Source organism: Myxine glutinosa, chromosome 14, assembly GCF_964187855.1.
Source record: "Myxine glutinosa chromosome 14, kmMyxGlut1.1, whole genome shotgun sequence".
NCBI lineage: Eukaryota > Metazoa > Chordata > Myxini > Myxiniformes > Myxinidae > Myxine > Myxine glutinosa.
This window is the reverse complement of record NC_136274.1, coordinates 36,587,318-36,605,683: the sequence shown is the minus strand read 5'-3', so window position 1 is coordinate 36,605,683 and position 18,366 is coordinate 36,587,318. Positions and strand designations below refer to the sequence as shown.

The 18,366-nt window shown below is 46.3% G+C and overlaps 1 protein-coding gene across 3 annotated transcripts in view; it reads left to right on the top strand.

Annotated features, from left to right (window-relative positions):
* Nucleotides 1-18,366, top strand: part of LOC137415827 (uncharacterized) — a 240,735-nt gene that overhangs the window by 5,446 nt on the left and 216,923 nt on the right. Inside the window, exons 3-4 of one of the 3 annotated variants that reach the window (XM_068101345.2) lie at nucleotides 4,219-4,305; nucleotides 11,078-11,116. In XM_068101345.2, coding sequence (XP_067957446.2) covers nucleotides 4,219-4,305; nucleotides 11,078-11,116 — 126 coding nt within the window. Of the gene's footprint in view, nucleotides 1-4,216; nucleotides 4,306-11,077; nucleotides 11,117-18,366 lie in introns of those variants that run through there. The other 2 variants (XM_078768483.1, XM_078768484.1) reach the window with 2 other exon arrangements.

Below are 18,366 nucleotides of genomic sequence, written 5' to 3'. Positions count from 1 at the left end.
AGGCCTCTTTCTGCCCCTACAGCCAATCATAGGCTTTATACCCATGGACCAAACCACTTGGTCTTCCCGTTTAAACCTGGGGTGATACAACCTGATACTGGGGTGATACTGGGGTGATACAAACAAAGGTGATATAATATAACAAATATTATGAAACATTTAAATTTTGTAGTCCATTGCACAAATTATTTGTTGTCCATTACATCCAACAAATATTTTGTAGTCCATTACACAAAAGCCATTCCGCCGCTACAGCAAATTCTTTCAAACCATCGACCTTGAGCCAGACATCTGCAAGCTTCTCGGCCGGTAGTGAATGAATCCACCTGCCAGTGCTGATGCCGTAACAATTTCATTTAACTCACTGGATTGTGACTTAAGATTTGTGCAGAATTTAATTGTTTTCTCGTTCCAAGATTTACGTGTCCCGGTGTGTACCCTGGTTTAGAATAGGTACACCGTATCGCTGCGTGTCGTAAGAGGCGACGAAGAGGGTTGGTGTCAGGAAGGGCATCCGGCCATAAAAACATTGCCTCAAAAAAAGAGAACCATGACAATTACAACTACATATGGGCAGGGTACAGCCCGAAGTGGAGATCGGTTTCTGAGGTTTGCGACATGTAATGGAGGGACAATGACAGGGAGATCAGGCGAAGTGGTGGAAGTATTGATCAGAAGAAGAGTGGACATATGTTGTGTGCAAGAGACGAGATGGAAGGGAAGTGGTGTGAGAATGGTGAAGGGTAGGCAGAGACAGAAATACAAGTTTGTGTGGCAAGGGTGCCTGGAGGGCGTGAATGGTGTTGGTGTCCTGTTTTCTGAGGAGTTTGTAGACAGTGTGGTGAGTGTGACTAGAGTGAGTGATAGGTTGATGATGGTGAAAATGATGATTGGCAAGCTCTTGGTGAACGTCATCTCGGGATATGCTCCGCAGGTTGGTCGGAGCGATGAAGAGAAGGACAAGTTCTGGTGTGCGATAGAGAAGCTGATGGAAAACGTGAAAGATGAGGAAGTTGTTGTGGTAGGAGGAGACCTAAATGGACATGTGGGAAGGAGTATGGATGGTTTTGAGGGAGTTCATGGGGGTTACGGATATGGTGTGAGAAATGGAGAAGGTGAAAGAATTTTGGAGTTTGCTGATGGAGCTGATTTGTTGATTTGTAATACTCAGTTCCAGAAAGAGGATAATAAGCTTGTTACATACACCGTCAGGTGGGTCGACGACAACCGTTGACTACCTGATGGTGCGTTGGCGAGATAGGGGGCACCCCCGGGACACAAAGGTGATCCCGGGGGAGGAGGCTGTTTCACAGCACCACTTGGTTGTCTGCGACATAAGGGTGAAAGGTGCGAGGAGAGCTCGGCGGGTGAATTACCAACCGAGAATGAAGGTGTAGAGGTTGAAAGAGGTGACAGTAAAGGAGGCATTAAATGAGAGGCTGAGTAGGGTAGAGGATGATGTGGTTGAGCTTGAAAGTGGTTGGATGTCAATGAAAGATAGTCTGTTGGGAGCCGTTGGTGAGGTATGTGGATGGACAAAAGGACCACCGAGGCACTCGGAAACATGGTGGTGGGATGATGAAGTTGGAAAGAGGATTGACGAGAAGAGGAAGAAGTTCAAGGAGTGGAAGAAGGCGAAGGGTACGGGAGCAGAAAAAGCAGAGCTTGAAAGTTATAAGGCAGCCAGGAAGGCTGCAAAGAAAAGGTAGCAAAGGCGCAGGAGGCATGTAGGAAAATGTTCGGATAACGCTTGGATTCGGAAGAGGGTCAGAGAGCGGTATTCAGGATTGCAAAGCAGATAGCGAAAGAGAGGTGTGATGTGATGGGTGTGAGCTGCTTGAAGGATGAAGTGGGACAAATCGTTGTGGACCCAGATGGAATTAAAGGAAGATGGAAAAGACATATGGAAATGCTGTTGAATACAGAGAATGAATGGGATGGCAACATAGAGAGTAACCCAGTTTTAGGACCGGCAGAGAAGATGACTGAGAAGGAAGTTGAGGAAGCGATAAAAGCAATAAAGAGTAGAAAAGCGGGAGGGCCGACGGGAGTTGTGGGAGATATGTTGAAGGCAGCGGGAAGTTGGGGTGTGAAGAGAATGACAGAGATCTGTAATCTGGTGGTGAAAGAAGGCCGCATTCAAGTGGATTGGGAACTGAGTACCCTCGTCCCTCCATACAAGGGGAAAGGTGACCCTCTGGAGTGTGGCTCGTACCGAGCGATAAAGTTATTGGAGCATGGAAAGAAGGTATTGGAAAGGGTGTTGGAAAGGAGGATAAGGAAGAAGGTGAAGATCGACGAAATGCAGTTTGGATTTATGCCAGGAAGAGGAACGACAGACGCGCTCTTTATTGTGAGGCAGTTGCAGGAGAAGTACATGGAGAAGGGGAAGAAGTTGTTTCTTGGGTTTGTTGATCTGGCGAAAGCATTCGATAGGGTTCCACGCGAAGTATTGACATGGGCATTGAGGAAGTTCGGACTGGAGGAATGGTTGATCAGAGTAGTGATGGCAATGTACAAAAGAGTGCGCACAGCTGTAAGGACGAAGGACGGGAACAGTGGTGAATTTGAGGTGAGGGTGGGAGTGCATCAGGGGCGGTACTAAGTCCACTACTATTTGTAGCTGTGATGGAGGTGCTGGCTCAGAACGTAAAGGAGGGTTTACCATGGGAGTTGTTGTGTGCAGATGATCTGGTGTTGATTGTGGAAAGTATGGATGGACTGAAGGAAAAAATGAACAAGTGGAAGGAATGTATGGAGACAAAAGGTCTGAAGGTGTATATCGGAAAGACGAAGGAGATGGCGAGTGGTAAAGCATGTGGTGAGGTGGAAAGAACTGGGAAGTGGCCATGTGCTGTGTGCAGGAAGGGTGTCGGAGTGAACTCCATTCAATGTACAATGTGCGCTGAGTGGGTTCATCAAAAATGCAGTGGTTTGAGAGGGTCATTAACCAGTGTGGCAGCTACATTCAAAAGTAAGGTGTGCACAGAGGGAGCTGCAGATGGAGGAAATGTTGAGTTGGATCTTGGAGATGGCGTGAAGCTGGAAGGTGTGAAAACATTTTGCTACCTCGGAGACATGCTGAATGGAGAAGGTGGATCAGACTCGGCAATGGTTGCTGGAGTGAGATGTGCATGGAAGAAGTTTCGGGAACTGAGTGGCATGCTGATGAGGAGGGGAGTGTCGTTGAAGCTGAAGGGAAAGGTGTATGCTGCATGTGTGAGAAGTGTTGTGATTTATGGGAGCGAGACCTGGGTAATGAACGTCGAGCAGCAACGAAGGCTGAAAAGGGTGGAAATGCGAATGGTTCGGTGGATGTGCGGAGTATCGTTGAGAGAGAGGAAGACAAATGATGAATTGCGAAAGATGATGGGAATAGAGCATGTGATTGATGCTGTGAAGAGGAACAGGTTGAGATGGTTTGGTCATGTGTTGAGGAAGGATGAAAGTGACTGGTTGAGAAGAGTGATGGAAATGAATGTAGAAGGAAGTAGAGGACGGGGGAGACCGAGAAAGACTTGTCTAAAGATGGTGGGAGAAGAAATGCGGGCAAGGGGGTTAACAAGGAGAGATGCAGAAAATAGGGCAAAATGGAGAAAATTGTCATGGGGACCGCAAGGCTAACCCCCGCTCTCGCAGGGAAAATGGCCTTCAAATGCATGTTGTGTGTATATGTATATGTATATGTATATGTATATATATATATATATATTATATATGTATATATACATAAATATACAGATTGAACCCCCTAACCTGATGAGGAAGCAAGGCACAGATTGAGTGTTACCCCAGCAATTGCTGCATAACCTTTCAGCAGCAAGTGTCGCCTGCCACGCGTACACATTGTCTCTGCCCTGCTCATTCAACAGTTAGGAGGTTTGCAGTCAGGAATATTAAATTTAACCAAAGAAGCAATCTGACACAATAACATGTGCTGACGTCATGTGCATACATTATACCAACACATAACGTATAATTTATGCACATGACGTCAGCGTCATGTCATAGGGTTAGTGTTTCTTTGGTTAAAAAAAAAAAAAAAAAATACACACGCACGCACACACACACACACACACACACACACACACACACACACACACACACACACACACACACACACACACATACATACATACATACATAATATATATTTGCAGTAAAATATGAAGGACTAGAGTTTTTTTGTTTGTAAACTATGAGTGATTGTGTTTTCAGGTGGGGGAACACAATCTCCTGTGAAAGCCAAAGAAAGTAAGGGACGTGATCAGCAAGCAGTCACAGTAACATCAGCGATCAGTCAAGGTGATTTTGAAAATTGAACTCTTATTACCTCTGCCACTGAAGTTGGATGGAGGTTATGCTCCTGCCACCCCCTTTGTCTGTCGGTCTGTGAGCAGGATATCTCAAAATGTTATGGACTTATTCGGACAAAACTTGTTGTGCAGCTTGGGTGTGTGACAGGGATGAATTGCTTCGATATTGGTGAAGATCCAGATTTGGATCCAGCCTATCAGTGGGATACAAACAGTAAACAGTTCAGTCTCACGGAGGAATGCGCTCTACCGAGTGCCATTCCAATTTTTGTTTTGTTTTTGAGGGGTTAAATTAAATTAAATTAAATTAAATTCTAAACTCCCCTCTTGCCCCTCCCCTCCAAATCCCCCCCCTTGCCCCTCCACTCCTAAACTCCCCCCTTGCCCTTCCCCTCCTGAACTCCCCCCTTGCCCCTCCCCTCCAAATCCCCCCCCTTGCCCCTACACTCCTAAACTCCCCCCATCCCCCTCCACTCCTAAACTCCCCCCTTGCCCCTCCCCTCCTAATCTCCCCCCTTGCCCCTCCCCTCCTAAACTCCCCCCTCACTCCTCCCCTTCAAAACTCCCCCCCAACCCCTCCCATTCAAATCTCCACCCATACCATTCCTCTCCAATTCTCCCTCCCCCCTCCTCCTCCTCAAAGCTGCCTCCTCCCCTTCTACTTTCCTCTGCCCCCCTCAAACAACCCCTCACTGTGCCTCATCCCTTCACCATCAAACCTTTCGTTCTCCTCATCCTTCCCTTTCTTGTAACTCTTCTGTAATCTCTGACACACTATCAACTGCTCTCCCTACCTCCCCCTCTCATCCTTCATCTTACCCTACCTCTCCCCTCCCCTGTCCTGTACCCGATGCTCCCCCTCTCTCTACATTAATGGTATGGACCTCAAACATCCGGGGCCTTCACTCAAACCTGATTGATCTCTCCATACAGGTTGCTTCTGACAATCCAGACTTGATCTGCTTAACAGAAACCTTCCTCCTTCAAGATGTCTCTGATTCCTTAATATCTCTTCCTGGTTACTCCCTCCTCCGGTATGATAGACCTGAGCCTCGTCCTGGTGGTGGGGTGGCTATCTTTATCAAAAACTCTCTTCCTCACTCTCCTTGCACTGCCCTCTCTCCACCTCACCCCAGGAGTACCTCTGGCTACGGCTTCCTCTCCGCTCCCACCTTTTGTTCATATGTGTTCTGTACCGTCCTCCAAACAGTGATGACTCCATTTACATTTCACTGTCTGACAACATGGACCAACTTCTATCCACTCATCCCAACACTCTCTTCCTCATACGTGGCGACTTCAACTGTCATCATGCCAGCTGGCTGGGTGTGGGTTCATCTCTCACCAGCCATGGCACCTCAGCAAAGGACTTCTGCGATTCACTGGGATTGACACAATCTGTCAATTTCCCGACCCGGATCTCAGCCAATGGTGTATCTTCTCTTCTGGACTTGGTTATGACAAACTTCCCTGCTAATGTCTGCTGCTCTTCTTCTGCCCAAATCGGTTCTTCTGATCATGTGCTTGTTAAAGTGGACATCTCTCTGGCCATTCTCAGAGACCCTCCTCAGCGTCACCGAGTCTGGCATTTCACTCAGGCTGATTGGCACGGTCTTCAAGCAGCCATCAATCATCTGGACTGGTCTCCCATCTCCACTGCCTCTGACATCAACTCATCCTGGGAATTCTTCCAAAGCAAACGGCTCTCTCTCATGCACAGATTTATCCCATCTCGTCTTCAGTTGTCTTACCCTTCCTCCCGTCCATGGTACACTGAATCTTGCGGTGAGGCAGTTGCCCTGAAACAACTTGCTTTTGCCTCTTGGAAGGCTAATCCAACTGAAGGCAATCTCAGTTCCTTCCACCAAGCTCGGAACAAGTGTGTGTCTCCCCTCAGGAGTACCAGACAGCACTATCTCTCCACACTCAAGCATGAACTCTCAAACCTGTCTCCTTCCTCCAAATCCTTGTGGCGCCTGGTCAAATCTGTTTCTGGTGTTTGTTCCCCCTCCATCCCCTCCCTTACCTCAAATGGCTTCCAAGCTGACTCCGCACGTGAAAAAGCTGAATGCCTCAACTCTGTGTTTGCCTCTAAATCTTGTGTCCCAAACCCATCTCTCTCTGTTCCCACCTTACCCAGTCGAATCCAACTGCTCCTGGACTCTGTGTCCTTCTCTCCTGACAAGGTGGAGGAGTTTTTGTCAAACCTCGACTCTGATTCTGCAACTGGACCAGACGGCATCAGCCCACGGGTCCTAAAATCCTGCTCTGCTGCTCTATCTCACCTTCTCTCTGTTCTTTTCACCCTCTCTTTTGCTCAAGGTCATCTGCCAGCATCCTGGAAATCAGCAAACATTACCGCTTTACACAAAAAAGGTGCAAAAACAGATCCTTGCAACTACAAACCAATCAGCCTGCTCCCAATTATCAGCAAAGTCATGGAATCCATCATTGCTTCGGATATCAAATCCTTCCTCTTCTCCAATGGCTTGATCTCCGATCATCAATTTGGATTCAGAACAGGTCATTCTACTCTGGACATGCTGCTTCTGCTGTCTCAACAATGGATGGAGGTCCTCAATGCCAAATGTGAGATTCGAGCTGTCTCCCTTGACATATCACGTGCCTTCGATACGGTCTGGCACCCCGCTCTGCTCACCAAACTCTCCTCCTATGGTATACATGGAAATCTCCACGCATGGCTTGCGAGACTTCCTCTCTAGTCGTAGTCAACGTGTGGCCCTGAATGGGTTTCTCTCATCTCCCCTTCCTGTTCAGGCTGGAGTTCCCGAAGGCAGTGTTCTGGGCCCTGTGCTTTTTCTGGTCTTCATCAATGATCTCTCTAGCCTAGTGTTGGCTTAGTGGTTAGGGTGCCGGCTTGGGATCCTAGGATCCTGGGTTCAAATCTTGGTCGATCGCTGAATTAACACCAGGGGGGTTGACTCAGCTTGTCATCCTTCCGAGGTCGGCAAATTGAGTACCAGTTCACTGGTAATTCCCTGTGTGTCGCAAGAGTCGACCAACAGGGTTGGTGGCAGGAAGGGCATCCGGCCGTAAAATATTGCTTCAAAAAGGGGACCATGGTGCCCGAAAAAAGGCCAACCCCTGCTTTGCAGGGAAAAATGGCCTCTAAAGGTGGTTCTTTTTCTTCTTTTCATCAATGATCTCTCTGCCGCTCCATTTCTCAACCCTCAGATCGGCAGTCTGCAGCCTCCTTACTCTCTGCAGACCTGGACAAAATCACAGACTGGTCAAACAAGTGGACCATGTCTTTCAATCCTGACAAATCTCAGATTCTTACTATGTCTCTCCGAAAAGACCGACTGGACAACCCTCCCATCCACTTTCTGAACAATCCTCTCCAAGAAGTTCTGTCACCCATGCTTTTGGGTCTCACTATCTGTCATGATCTTTCCTGGGAAAACCACATTTCAAATATGGCCTCCAAAGCCAGTCTGGGCATCCCCCATCGTGCGAAGTCCTTCCTTGGCACACCTGAGCTCCTCACCACATACAAGGCTCCATCACCACATCCGCAGCTCAATGGAATACTGTTCTCCTTTCTGGGCTGGTGCCCCTGCCTCACACCGATCTCGGCTTCACGCTGTTGAAACCAAAGCTTTCAGAATCAGATGAAGCTAACTCCGAGGGCCTTTCACTTACTCACTGCAAGCAGGTTGGTGGTCTTTCTGTCTTCAACCGACTCCTCTCCGGCCTTGCTCCCCCAGCTCTCTCTGGGCTCTGTCCCCCAAATATTCCTACAGGTCGCACAAGATCTGCCTGCAACGCTCTTATGGTTAAACTGCCAAAATCAAGACTCTCTGCTCACCTTCACTCCTTCATTCCTCTTTTCTCCCACCACTGGAACAAACTCTCTCACTCTCTTCAATCCCACTCCTCCCTCCAGGTCTTTAAACAGCTGTTCACCACCATCTCTTATCTTCCCCCATCCAAAACCTCGATCTTTTCTACCCTGCTAATTTCAACGCAGATCCCCTTTTTTGAAATACCAACTTCTTTCCTGGAAGTCTTTGCAGTGTCCTTGTGGTTTATACTTCTCCCACCACCCCCCCACCCCCACTCCCTTCCCACGCCTCCTCCCCCCAAGCCCTCTCCCTCCCACATCTCCCGATGTCCCTGCTCTCAAATGTTGTGTTTGTGTGCTTCCCCTTCTCTCCCCATCTTGTCTACCACTCCCCTTATTATATACTTTGTGTGTCTGTTTGATTTTGTTTTGTGTGATAAATGTTAGCTCTTTCACGAGCCTCGATCCTGTATACAAAAAAAAAAAGAAAAAAAAAAAAGTGTTTTGAAAGCAACAAAAAGGGATTTGTGTTCTGCATTGTTCAAAATAAGTATATGATTCAATTGAAATAAAATAAAGGTTGTAGAAATAAATATTAATTTTGGAAGTTTACCACCATTGATGTCGTGTCTTTTACACCACCTTATTTGACATGTTACATTAGTTCTTCATGCCACATACATGGCCTCTAATGGCCTTTAATGGCCTCTAAAGGTGGTTATTTTTTTTTTTTTTTTTACATTAGTTCTTCATGCCTGTTCTTTTCTCCTTGATGACACCCTTAAAAACAGTAAGTTTCCTGTTTGGAGTGATTTTCTATTTTGTTTGACTGTCAGACAGGCAGACATACAGACAAAACATTTACCTCACTCTTCTCTGCGCATGGGCGATCAAGTCAAATTCATACCTAACTGCTCCTGGACTCTGTCTTTCTCACCTGAGAAGGTGGAGAAGTTTCCGGCAACCCTGACCGAATGTTTCTGCCACTGGCCCAGATGGCATCAATACACATGTCTTAAAAACCTGCTCTGCTGCTGTTGCACTTCCTCTTTGTGCTCTGTTCAACCTATTATCTGCTCAAGGTCATCTTTCAATCGCTTGGAACTGTCAACATCACTCCATTGCACAAGTATGGTGTAAACACAGTTCCTCTTCACTGCAGACCCATTGGCTTACATCCCATCTTCCGCACGGTCATGGAATCCATCATCACAGTTGACATCAATGTCCTTCCTTTTTTTTCAACTGTGTCAGACCATGACCAGTTTGGATTCTCAGAGTGATGACTTTGGGCCTGCTGCTTCTGCTCTCAACAAGGAATGGAGGCTCTCAATCTCAGACATGAGATCAGGGCTGTCTCTTTCAACATATCTCGAGCATTCAAGATAGTCTGACATGCTGCTTTGCTCTCCAAACTCTCTGTTTTTGGCATCCAAGGCCAACTCCTCTTATTGCTTACAAACTTCCTCCACCCTTAGTTGACGTGTGACTTTCAGAAAGTTCCTCTCATCTCATCTCCCTGTCTTGGGCTCAGTCTTGTTCCTAATCTTCATCAACGATATTTCTGACACTCTGGAAAATCCTCTTAATCTCTTTGCCTTATCTCCACACTCTGCTTTAGCATCCCTCATGCCTGAGATAGATAGGCAGGCAACAGCCTCTTCTGTCCCTGCAGACCTCGTATAATCATGAGCTGGCCCAACATTTGGAATATATTGGAATTGGAATTTGGAAATTGGAATTTGGAATATATATGACTTTCAAACCTGACAAGTCTCTCACTCACTGCTTCACTGGAAGGACCATCTGGCGAACCCTCCCATCTACTTAAAAAAAAAAAGTACACTGAGTTAAGTCAAAGCTCATATTAGAACTAACACATAGAACACATAATAAAGGGAGGGATCTGGCGAACCTTCGGAAATTGGGATCCGGAAAAAGTGGAGGGGAAAAAATGGAGGATCTGGAAAAAAGGAGGGATCCGGAAAGAAATTTGTATCCCACATCCGGCGAACCTTCCCATGTACTTTAAAAAAAAGAAAATTGTATACTAAGCTCAGTCAAGGCTCGTGTAAGAACTATCACATTAAACACATAATAAAGGGAGGGAGACGAGGGGGAGAGAGAGAGGGAAGCACAACAACAGTGGAGAACAGGGACATCGAGAGATCTGTGGAAGGGAGAGGGCTGGGGGGGGGGGGTGGGAGGGGGTAAACGGTACAAAACAAATGGACACTACTCAGACTTTTAGGAAAGAAGACGGAATTTGAAAAAGGTGGATTTGAGGTGTATTAACAGGGGTGGAAAAGATCAAGGCTTTGGATAGGGGAGGTGGTGAACAGCGGTTTTGAAGATCTGGAGGAGGAGGAGGAGGAGTGGGATTGGGATTGAAGAGAGTGCGGGAGGTTTTTCCAGAGGCAGGAAAAAAAGAGTGAAGACAGAGCACAGACAGAGCATGGGGAGCTAGGCCGGAGAGGAGTCGGTCAAAGACAGAAATACCACCAACCTGCTTGCAGTGAGAGAGTGAGACAAACGTGTGCACACACACATACTGACCGATGCAATGATGTAATAATGTGGGCGGAGGAAAATTGGTGGATGTTGCCACGTCAAATTATGTTTCTTTTCTTCTGTTTCTGCTTCTTCCCCAGTTTTCCCTTCAACTTATGTGATTGAGAGTTTGCCGCTGTATCCAGCTTGTTCACCCCGTGTTATTTTCCCCTTCTCCTTGCTCTGGTACACTTTCCCATGTCCTTTCGACTCCCTATACAAAAAAAATTTAACAAAATACAAACCAGTTATAGTAAGCCAATAGCGTTTGCTTGCTCCCTCTTACATGATTCAAATTGTTTAAATATGCGAGTTTGTACAGGCAGCTGTGAGAATTGCTGAGCAATCTGATGAACATTTATCATTTGCTATAACAAATGGATTCTGTTTGATGTCTTTTTAACAGTTCAACAATTGATGAAGAAGATCCATTCCTCTGCTGATGGTAATCTTTTGAATTTGCCAGCAACTTTATACAAATCAGATTTTTAAAAAAATACAAGGTCTCCAGCTCATGGAGGAGCGAGAACATAAATAACACACAGACAGGCACAGACAGGCACAGACTAAAGTAAAAATACAGCGACTGAATACTGAAGTTCGGGATCGAACCGAAGTCTAATTCTAGTTTTCCGTCGCTGGGGTGTATATATACAGAGTTTGTTTTAAGCGAGTCAACTCTTTTCCAACCATGGAATTAAACAATACAGTACTTCAAAAATGTACATAAAAATGTAAACTAACTATGGAATACAATATTTCTTAATAACGTTTGGTTTTAATCTATTTTTACTCTGTAAAGTGAAAAGTTATCGACACATTCAAGTTTAAAAATGAAGAAGATTTATGGGCTCTATCGGCCTCTGTATGCTCTGTATGTCTATGATCGGATGTGCATTTTAAGACTCAATCAACACGTCTTCGATCATGAATTACTTTCTGAACAACTCAAACAAAGGAAACGAGGCAATGCCTGTTTCGTTCAGAGCGATTATACACCACCCAAAGAAAATGCGTTTCGTAGCTACAGGTGTGTGTGTGTGTGTGTGTGTGTGTGTGTGTGTGTGTGTGTGTGTGTGTGTGTGTGTGTGTGTGTGTGTGTGTGTGTGTGTGTGTGTGTCACTCCCCCCGCCCCCCCCCCCTTGTGTGTGTAACCCACTCCCCCATGTGCGAGTGTGTGTCCCACTCATATGTGTGTGCGTGCGCGTTTATATATGTGTGTGTGTGTTTTTGTGGATGTATGTGTACGTGTGTGTGTGTGTGTGTGTGTGTGTGTGTGTGTGTGTGTGTGTGTGTGTGTGTGTGTCTGTCTGTCTGTCTGTCTGTCTGTGTGAATACGAGAGACAGAATTGTGAGGAACAGAAATGAAAAAACGAGATGTGTGTGACCCACCCCCAGGTGTGTGTGTGTGTGTGTGTGTGTGTGTGTGTGTGTGTGTGTGTGTGTGTGTGTGTGTGTGTGTGTGTGTGTGTGTGTGTGTGTGTGTGTGTGTGTGTGTGTGTGTGTGTGATGTGTGATGTGTGATGTGTGATGTGTGATGTGTGATGTGTGATGTGGGTTGGGAGGGAGAGGATTTGAGCGCTTGGTCACATTTTACATGAGATGTAATTACACATTACAAACTGTATTTCCCATGTGCAATCACATGCATTCACATGTTATCAGAAGTAAATACATTGTGTAGATGACATCATTTGTGGATCTAATAAATTGCAAGTAACCATTTTGTAAAACTGAATGTGCAGCATCTAAATCAGTGGTTCCCAACCTTTTTGTACTCGCGACCCCTTTCTCAAAACCCTGAAAAACACACGACCCCCCTGCCATCAGCCGTTTCAGTTTTACAAATTTTTCTGAGAATGGAAAGGGAAGAAAGAGAAAACGATCATTAATTCTTAAATTTTTACAAATTTTACTACAATATTCCTTGCACATTATAAAATTCGGGTAATTTTAGTTAGTTAGTCAAACCAAGCTCATCATTTTTCTCACTGCCATCCATCGTCACACAATCCATAATCGTCATCACTAATATATCATCATCTCTCCAACCTAGCTAGTGGGATGGTTGGGGTTGCATCTGAGCAGCGAGTCTTGGAATTAGTGGCGGGGTGTTTGTGAGAGCCAATCTCATGTCATCCTCGACATCCAATCTGTTCCTGGTCTTCGTTTTGATGTGGACGAGGGTCGAAAATTCGGCCTCGCAGAGGTAGGTGGAGGCAAATGGAAGAAGAACACGTAAGGCCAGCATGCTGACTTTGGAATATGATTGATGCATAGCGCACCAGAATCAAGTCACCGATTTCTCCTGGAACAGGTCATGCGCTGGTGAGTCGTTCCGTAGATCCAAGAATTCATCTTCGACTTCGTCGGGGAGGCTGGATACGTCAAGTGTCGCAGAGAAAGGGTTTCTTACCAGTGCCACCTCTTCTCCTGTGTGCTCAGGGAAGTATCGCTGGAATTCCTTTTCTAGGGACTCAAGGTGCCTGGTAATCTCATCCTTCAGGAACTTATCTCGTTCGCCCTCAGACTCATCCATCACTCCACAGAGTTTTTCAAACATGGCGATGTTCCCAAGATTGACTTTCCGACTCCAGTTCTGCAGTTTGGATATGAAGGCCCGTAGATTGTCTTGAAATTGGAGAACGTGTTTCCCTTCCCTGAAATTTCAAATTCAGCTTGTTCAGCCGGTCGAAAATGTCTGCCAAGTACGCAACCCGTTTATTCCACGTTTCATCATCGAAGTGAGCCAGAAGAGCTCTCTTTTCTTGCACTTCCAGAAAGAACCTGATTTCGTCTTTCAGCTCGAAGACACGATTCACAACGTTCCCTCGCGACAACCAGCGTACAGCCGTGTAGAAGAGAAGGACCTCATGGTCAGCATCCATGTCTTTGCAGAGTTCTTTGAATAGACGAGTGTTGAGTGCCCCAGCCTTCACGTAATTCACAATTTTGATCACAGAATCGAGCACTTCCCGCAGAGTGGCAGGAAGCGTCTTACTGGCGAGAGCATATCGGTGGATCATGCAGTGGATGCCCTTAGCTTGGGGAGCCAGCTCCTTCACTCTTGTCTGGAATCTTGACTTCGATCCTAGCATAGCTGGTGCTCCGTCCGTACAAGCCCCGCACACGTTTCCCCATTGCAGACCTTCAGTATGAAAAAAGGTAGAGACCTTTTCCATGACGTCAACAGCTTTTGTAGTGGTTTAAAGTGCACTACAGAGGAGGAATTCTTCTTTGATGTCATCTGAATGAATGTACCTCACGAAGACAAGCAACTGAGAACATGAACTCACATCCGTTGATTCGTCGAGTTGAAAGGAGAACAACGGAGAATCTTTGATTTCATCCAAAACCTGCTCTTTCACATCCACAGACATATGAGAAATACGCCTCTGAAGAGTATTATTCGACAAAGATACTTGCTGCATCTTCTTCGCGCTGGCTTTCCCGAGAACGAGCTTCACCATCTTCAACATGCAGGGTTTGATAAGTGTCTCTCCAATGGTGTGAGGCTTTTTGTGTTTGGCAATTTCCAACGCAACTTCATATGAGGCCTCCACTGCTGCTGCACTATGTTGCTGAAAAGACCCACTAGCATCGAGCTTTTGACGTTTGAGAAGAAGCTCATGGCGTTTGAAGAACTCCAAATCCTTCTCTGCGTGTTCCGGATGCTTCGTGTCTTGGTGACGCTTGAGTTTCGAAGGTTTCATCGACTCTGCACTCAGGACAACATGGCACAAGACACATTGTGGTTTTGCGACGCCGTTGTTGGCGAGTACTGTGGTGAAGCCAATGTTGAGGTAGTCTAACTAGTATTTGTGCCTTTTAGCCATTGCTTCAGATCTGTAAATACAAAAACCCAGAAATAGACTATGTTCATCTCATATCGGCAACACATCGAAAAGAGCGAGCGGAAACTATAGCCAACTCCACCGGCACAACATTATGTTGTGTGTTCTTGGTATCAGTGAAATGAAAGTTTTGGTTATGTTCCCTTCTCCCAAGGCTACCAAGTTCTCCCAAGGCTTCTCGACCCCCTGGGGGGTCACGACCCACAGGTTGGGAACCCCTGATCTAAATGAAGATGTCCAAATGTCACACAAGTCCATACCCATGGGATTCCCACGGGTGACCCCACTAGTATATGTATAATACTGTTACGGTTTTCCGCCACCGTTCTTACCTTTACTAAGGGGGGATTAAGCCCCTTGTTCTTTCTGGGCCTGGCGTAACCGAGAGACTTGAAACGCCTCTTCCGGGAAAACGCAAGGTAGGGTTTCGGGACCAAGTCTTGCTCATACCTAAATACCTGCGCCGCCACAGAAGCGGGGAACCAAGCCTCGCACGAGCCACATGTAATTTGAGTACACCGAGCGGATTGCGTACCACGTGGTCCGTGCAGTCACCGTTAATATTGGACCCCGATTAGAGCGGTTCTATTCGTACCACGCTTAAGTCAATGAGGGAAAACACGAGGCGGTCGAATAAAGAAGTAACAGGATTTAATTATTAATATTTACACAATGTATAATTTGGTAGAAAGCAGACACAGAGCAGAACTTAAGCAGTCGTATTCTTAAATCCCAGACACGGGCCCGGATCACACTCACACAGGGAAATTGCAGGCAGAATGGTGTCCACGTGCTGCCTTGGTCGTCCAGGAACGGCGGCCCGGCGTGCACTCCACGGTCCCAGCACGTCCCGCGAAGATGGCAAACAGGCGGTGGAAAAGGGTCCTCGCAGCGCGTCTCCCAGACAACAGGGCAGATGATGAGGCAGGAAGGAAAATGTACGCGTCTCTCAGCACAGCTGGGCGGTTCCACAGCGCGTTTAGTAACCAGCGCGCTATCACTCGCGTAACCCAATGCAATATAGGCTCGGCCTTAAGCTCAACCGAGCGTCACTTTAATACGTTCATGCGCGTCTTTCTCCGATCTCGTATCTCTCAAACTCCACTGCTGACCGCGCTCCTTCAACTCCTCTTCTCTTCTGCCCGTGGGGGTTTTGCGCAACGGGCAACGGGTTATATCGACACGCCCTGAGCTCTCTCGAACGTTCTAACCACACCCTGTGACGCATTGCCGCAGCCACTCCCTTTGAGCCCTGATTGGCGGCTCGCGCTTACCGTCAGCTTCTTCGCCGCCCTCATTCGGTCCCGACCCGACCTTCCAGGCCTGCCTCGTGTTAATTCGCGCCAAAAAGCCAAAGGCAGCACAACGAGGCGTAAGAGGCATAAGGCAATGGAAGTATGAAAAGGACCTAACTCTCATTACTCTACTCAACGCAAAACTAACACAGGAAAAGGACTATTCTCACACATACTATGAAATAACTGAACTATCGCGAGGCTACGTGTTGTTTGTGTGACTAAACTATGAGGGGGAAATTTAACCTTTATTGTACAAAACTCAAAACCGCAACAATACTAATAATAAATGGCAGTGTCCAGCAGTCCGTCCGTCTGTCCGTCTGTCTCCTCCATAACTCTAAAACCATGAAACATAGTGGCCCCAAACTTTGCATGCATACACCTTGACATCCAACAGATTGCAAGGATTAAAACTGGGTGTTTCGGTGTGTTATAACATCCTTTTTGAAGATGATTAACGAGGCACTCATAAGAAAAAAAACCGATGTGCTGGTGTACCAATATGGCGGCCCGCCATCTTGGTCAGCCCACTGCACCTTGCTGGGTTCTTCAGCCACCATTTTGTTTCGGCCTCCTCAAACGTGCCTTGCGTTGGAAACACGATTGATATTATCATTACATAATTGAAGCATATCATCAAAATCTGGATTTGGATATGAGGATTGGATGCCGTAGACTAAATAAATGTCCAAATCTTGAGTGCAATCTGACAAAATTTACCATATCTTGCGATTTTATAACTAAGTGTATATATGCATTTATTTAAGCATGGCTGGGATTCTCGTTCTGGTGTTATATATAATTTTTCATTTAACTTAATAATCATTTTTGTCCCCCGTCGCACCGCAGAGCGAAAGGGGGACTATGGTTTTCCCCTCCGTCGGTGTGTGCGTGCGTACGTGCGTGCGTGCGTAAGCGAAGGACCAAATTCTAATTTGGTGTGTGGGTGCAACTCACGTCAAAATCCAAGATGGCCGCCGCCATGTATGTCTGACGCCATGTATGTATGAACCTTGTGAGCGGAATATCTTGAAAAATAAGCGAAGTACCAACTTCTAATCTGGTGTATGGGTGTATTTAGGCATAAGGAAGAACGCCATTGAAAATTGGGTCGCCACGTCAAAATCCAAGTTGGCCACCGCCATGTATGTCTGAACCTTGTGAGCGAAATATCTCCAAAAATAAGCGAAGTACCAACTTCTAATCTAGTGTGTGTGTGTGTATCTAGGCATAAGAAAGAACGCTCTTGAAAATTGGGTCGCCACGTCAAAATCCAAGATGGCCGCCCCCATGTATGTCTGAACCTTGTGAGCGGAATATCTTGAAAAATAAGCGAAGTACCAACTTCTAATCTGGTGCGTGGGTGTATCTAGGCATAAGGAAGAACACTATTGAAAATTGGGTCGCCATGTCAAAATCCAAGATGGCCGCCACCATATATATGTCTGAACATTGTGAGCGAAATATCTTGAAAAATAAACGAACTACTGACTTCTAATCTGGTGTGTGGGTGTATCTACGCATAAGGGAGAACGCTGTTGAAAATTTGGTCGCCACGTCAAAATCCAATTTGGCCGCCTTGCGTCTTCCACTTTGTCAACTCACATCACTTCACCGACGGGGCACCTAGGCGTAACGCTTGTTAAATTGATTCTTGCTTCCATGGGAACTGCTCGGAGATGCGTTTTTTGAATGAAACGTTTTTAGCAAAGAACACTTTTTAGTCGTTGGGATATCTGTTGCTGTTAGAGTCAACCCTAAAGTTGGAATTTTGAAGATCGGTTCGGATTAAGAGTTTGTGGAGCTTATCGCATTGTAGTTTTTAACTGTGTGCGAAATTAAATAAAGGGTGGGGATAGGACCAGTTGCAACTGCTAAACCAGAAAGCATCTCAAAATGAAAAGCCCGTCAGCGTCCGTTTGTATTCAAACATCTTATTCTTCTTCCGTATGCTCAAAAAAAAAAAAAACACACACAGACACACACACACACGGGGACACACACAAACGGGGGCACACACGGGGGACACACACACTGGGACACACACACACACACACACACGGGGATACATGGACACACACACACGGGGACACGCACACCATTCAAAGACTTATGGGATGTTATGAGGGGTGACAATTTGACATCTCGCCCTGAGTGTCATTTTTCCTCGATACGCCACTGCTCCAGGTTACCTGCGATCTCTTTTTAAAATTCCCTCCAGATGAAGAACCCAGATTGCATATATCATATTTCCGTCAGGAAGAGACTCATTGTTACCTGGCAACGACGTGTGTGTGTGTGTGTGGGTGTGTGTGTGTGTATGTGTGTCAGGGTGTGTCAGGGTGTGTCAGGGTGTGTCAGGGTGTGTCAGGGTGTCAGGAACCATAGGGCAAAATAAGTGATTCAAGGTTTTTGTGATCATGTTTCATAATTATGATTCATGATTGTGGGATGGTTCCAGACTTATGGGGGGACACTGTGTGGTGTGTGGATATGTATTATGCATATATATGTGGAGACTTGCAGTAAAGAATCACGCACTG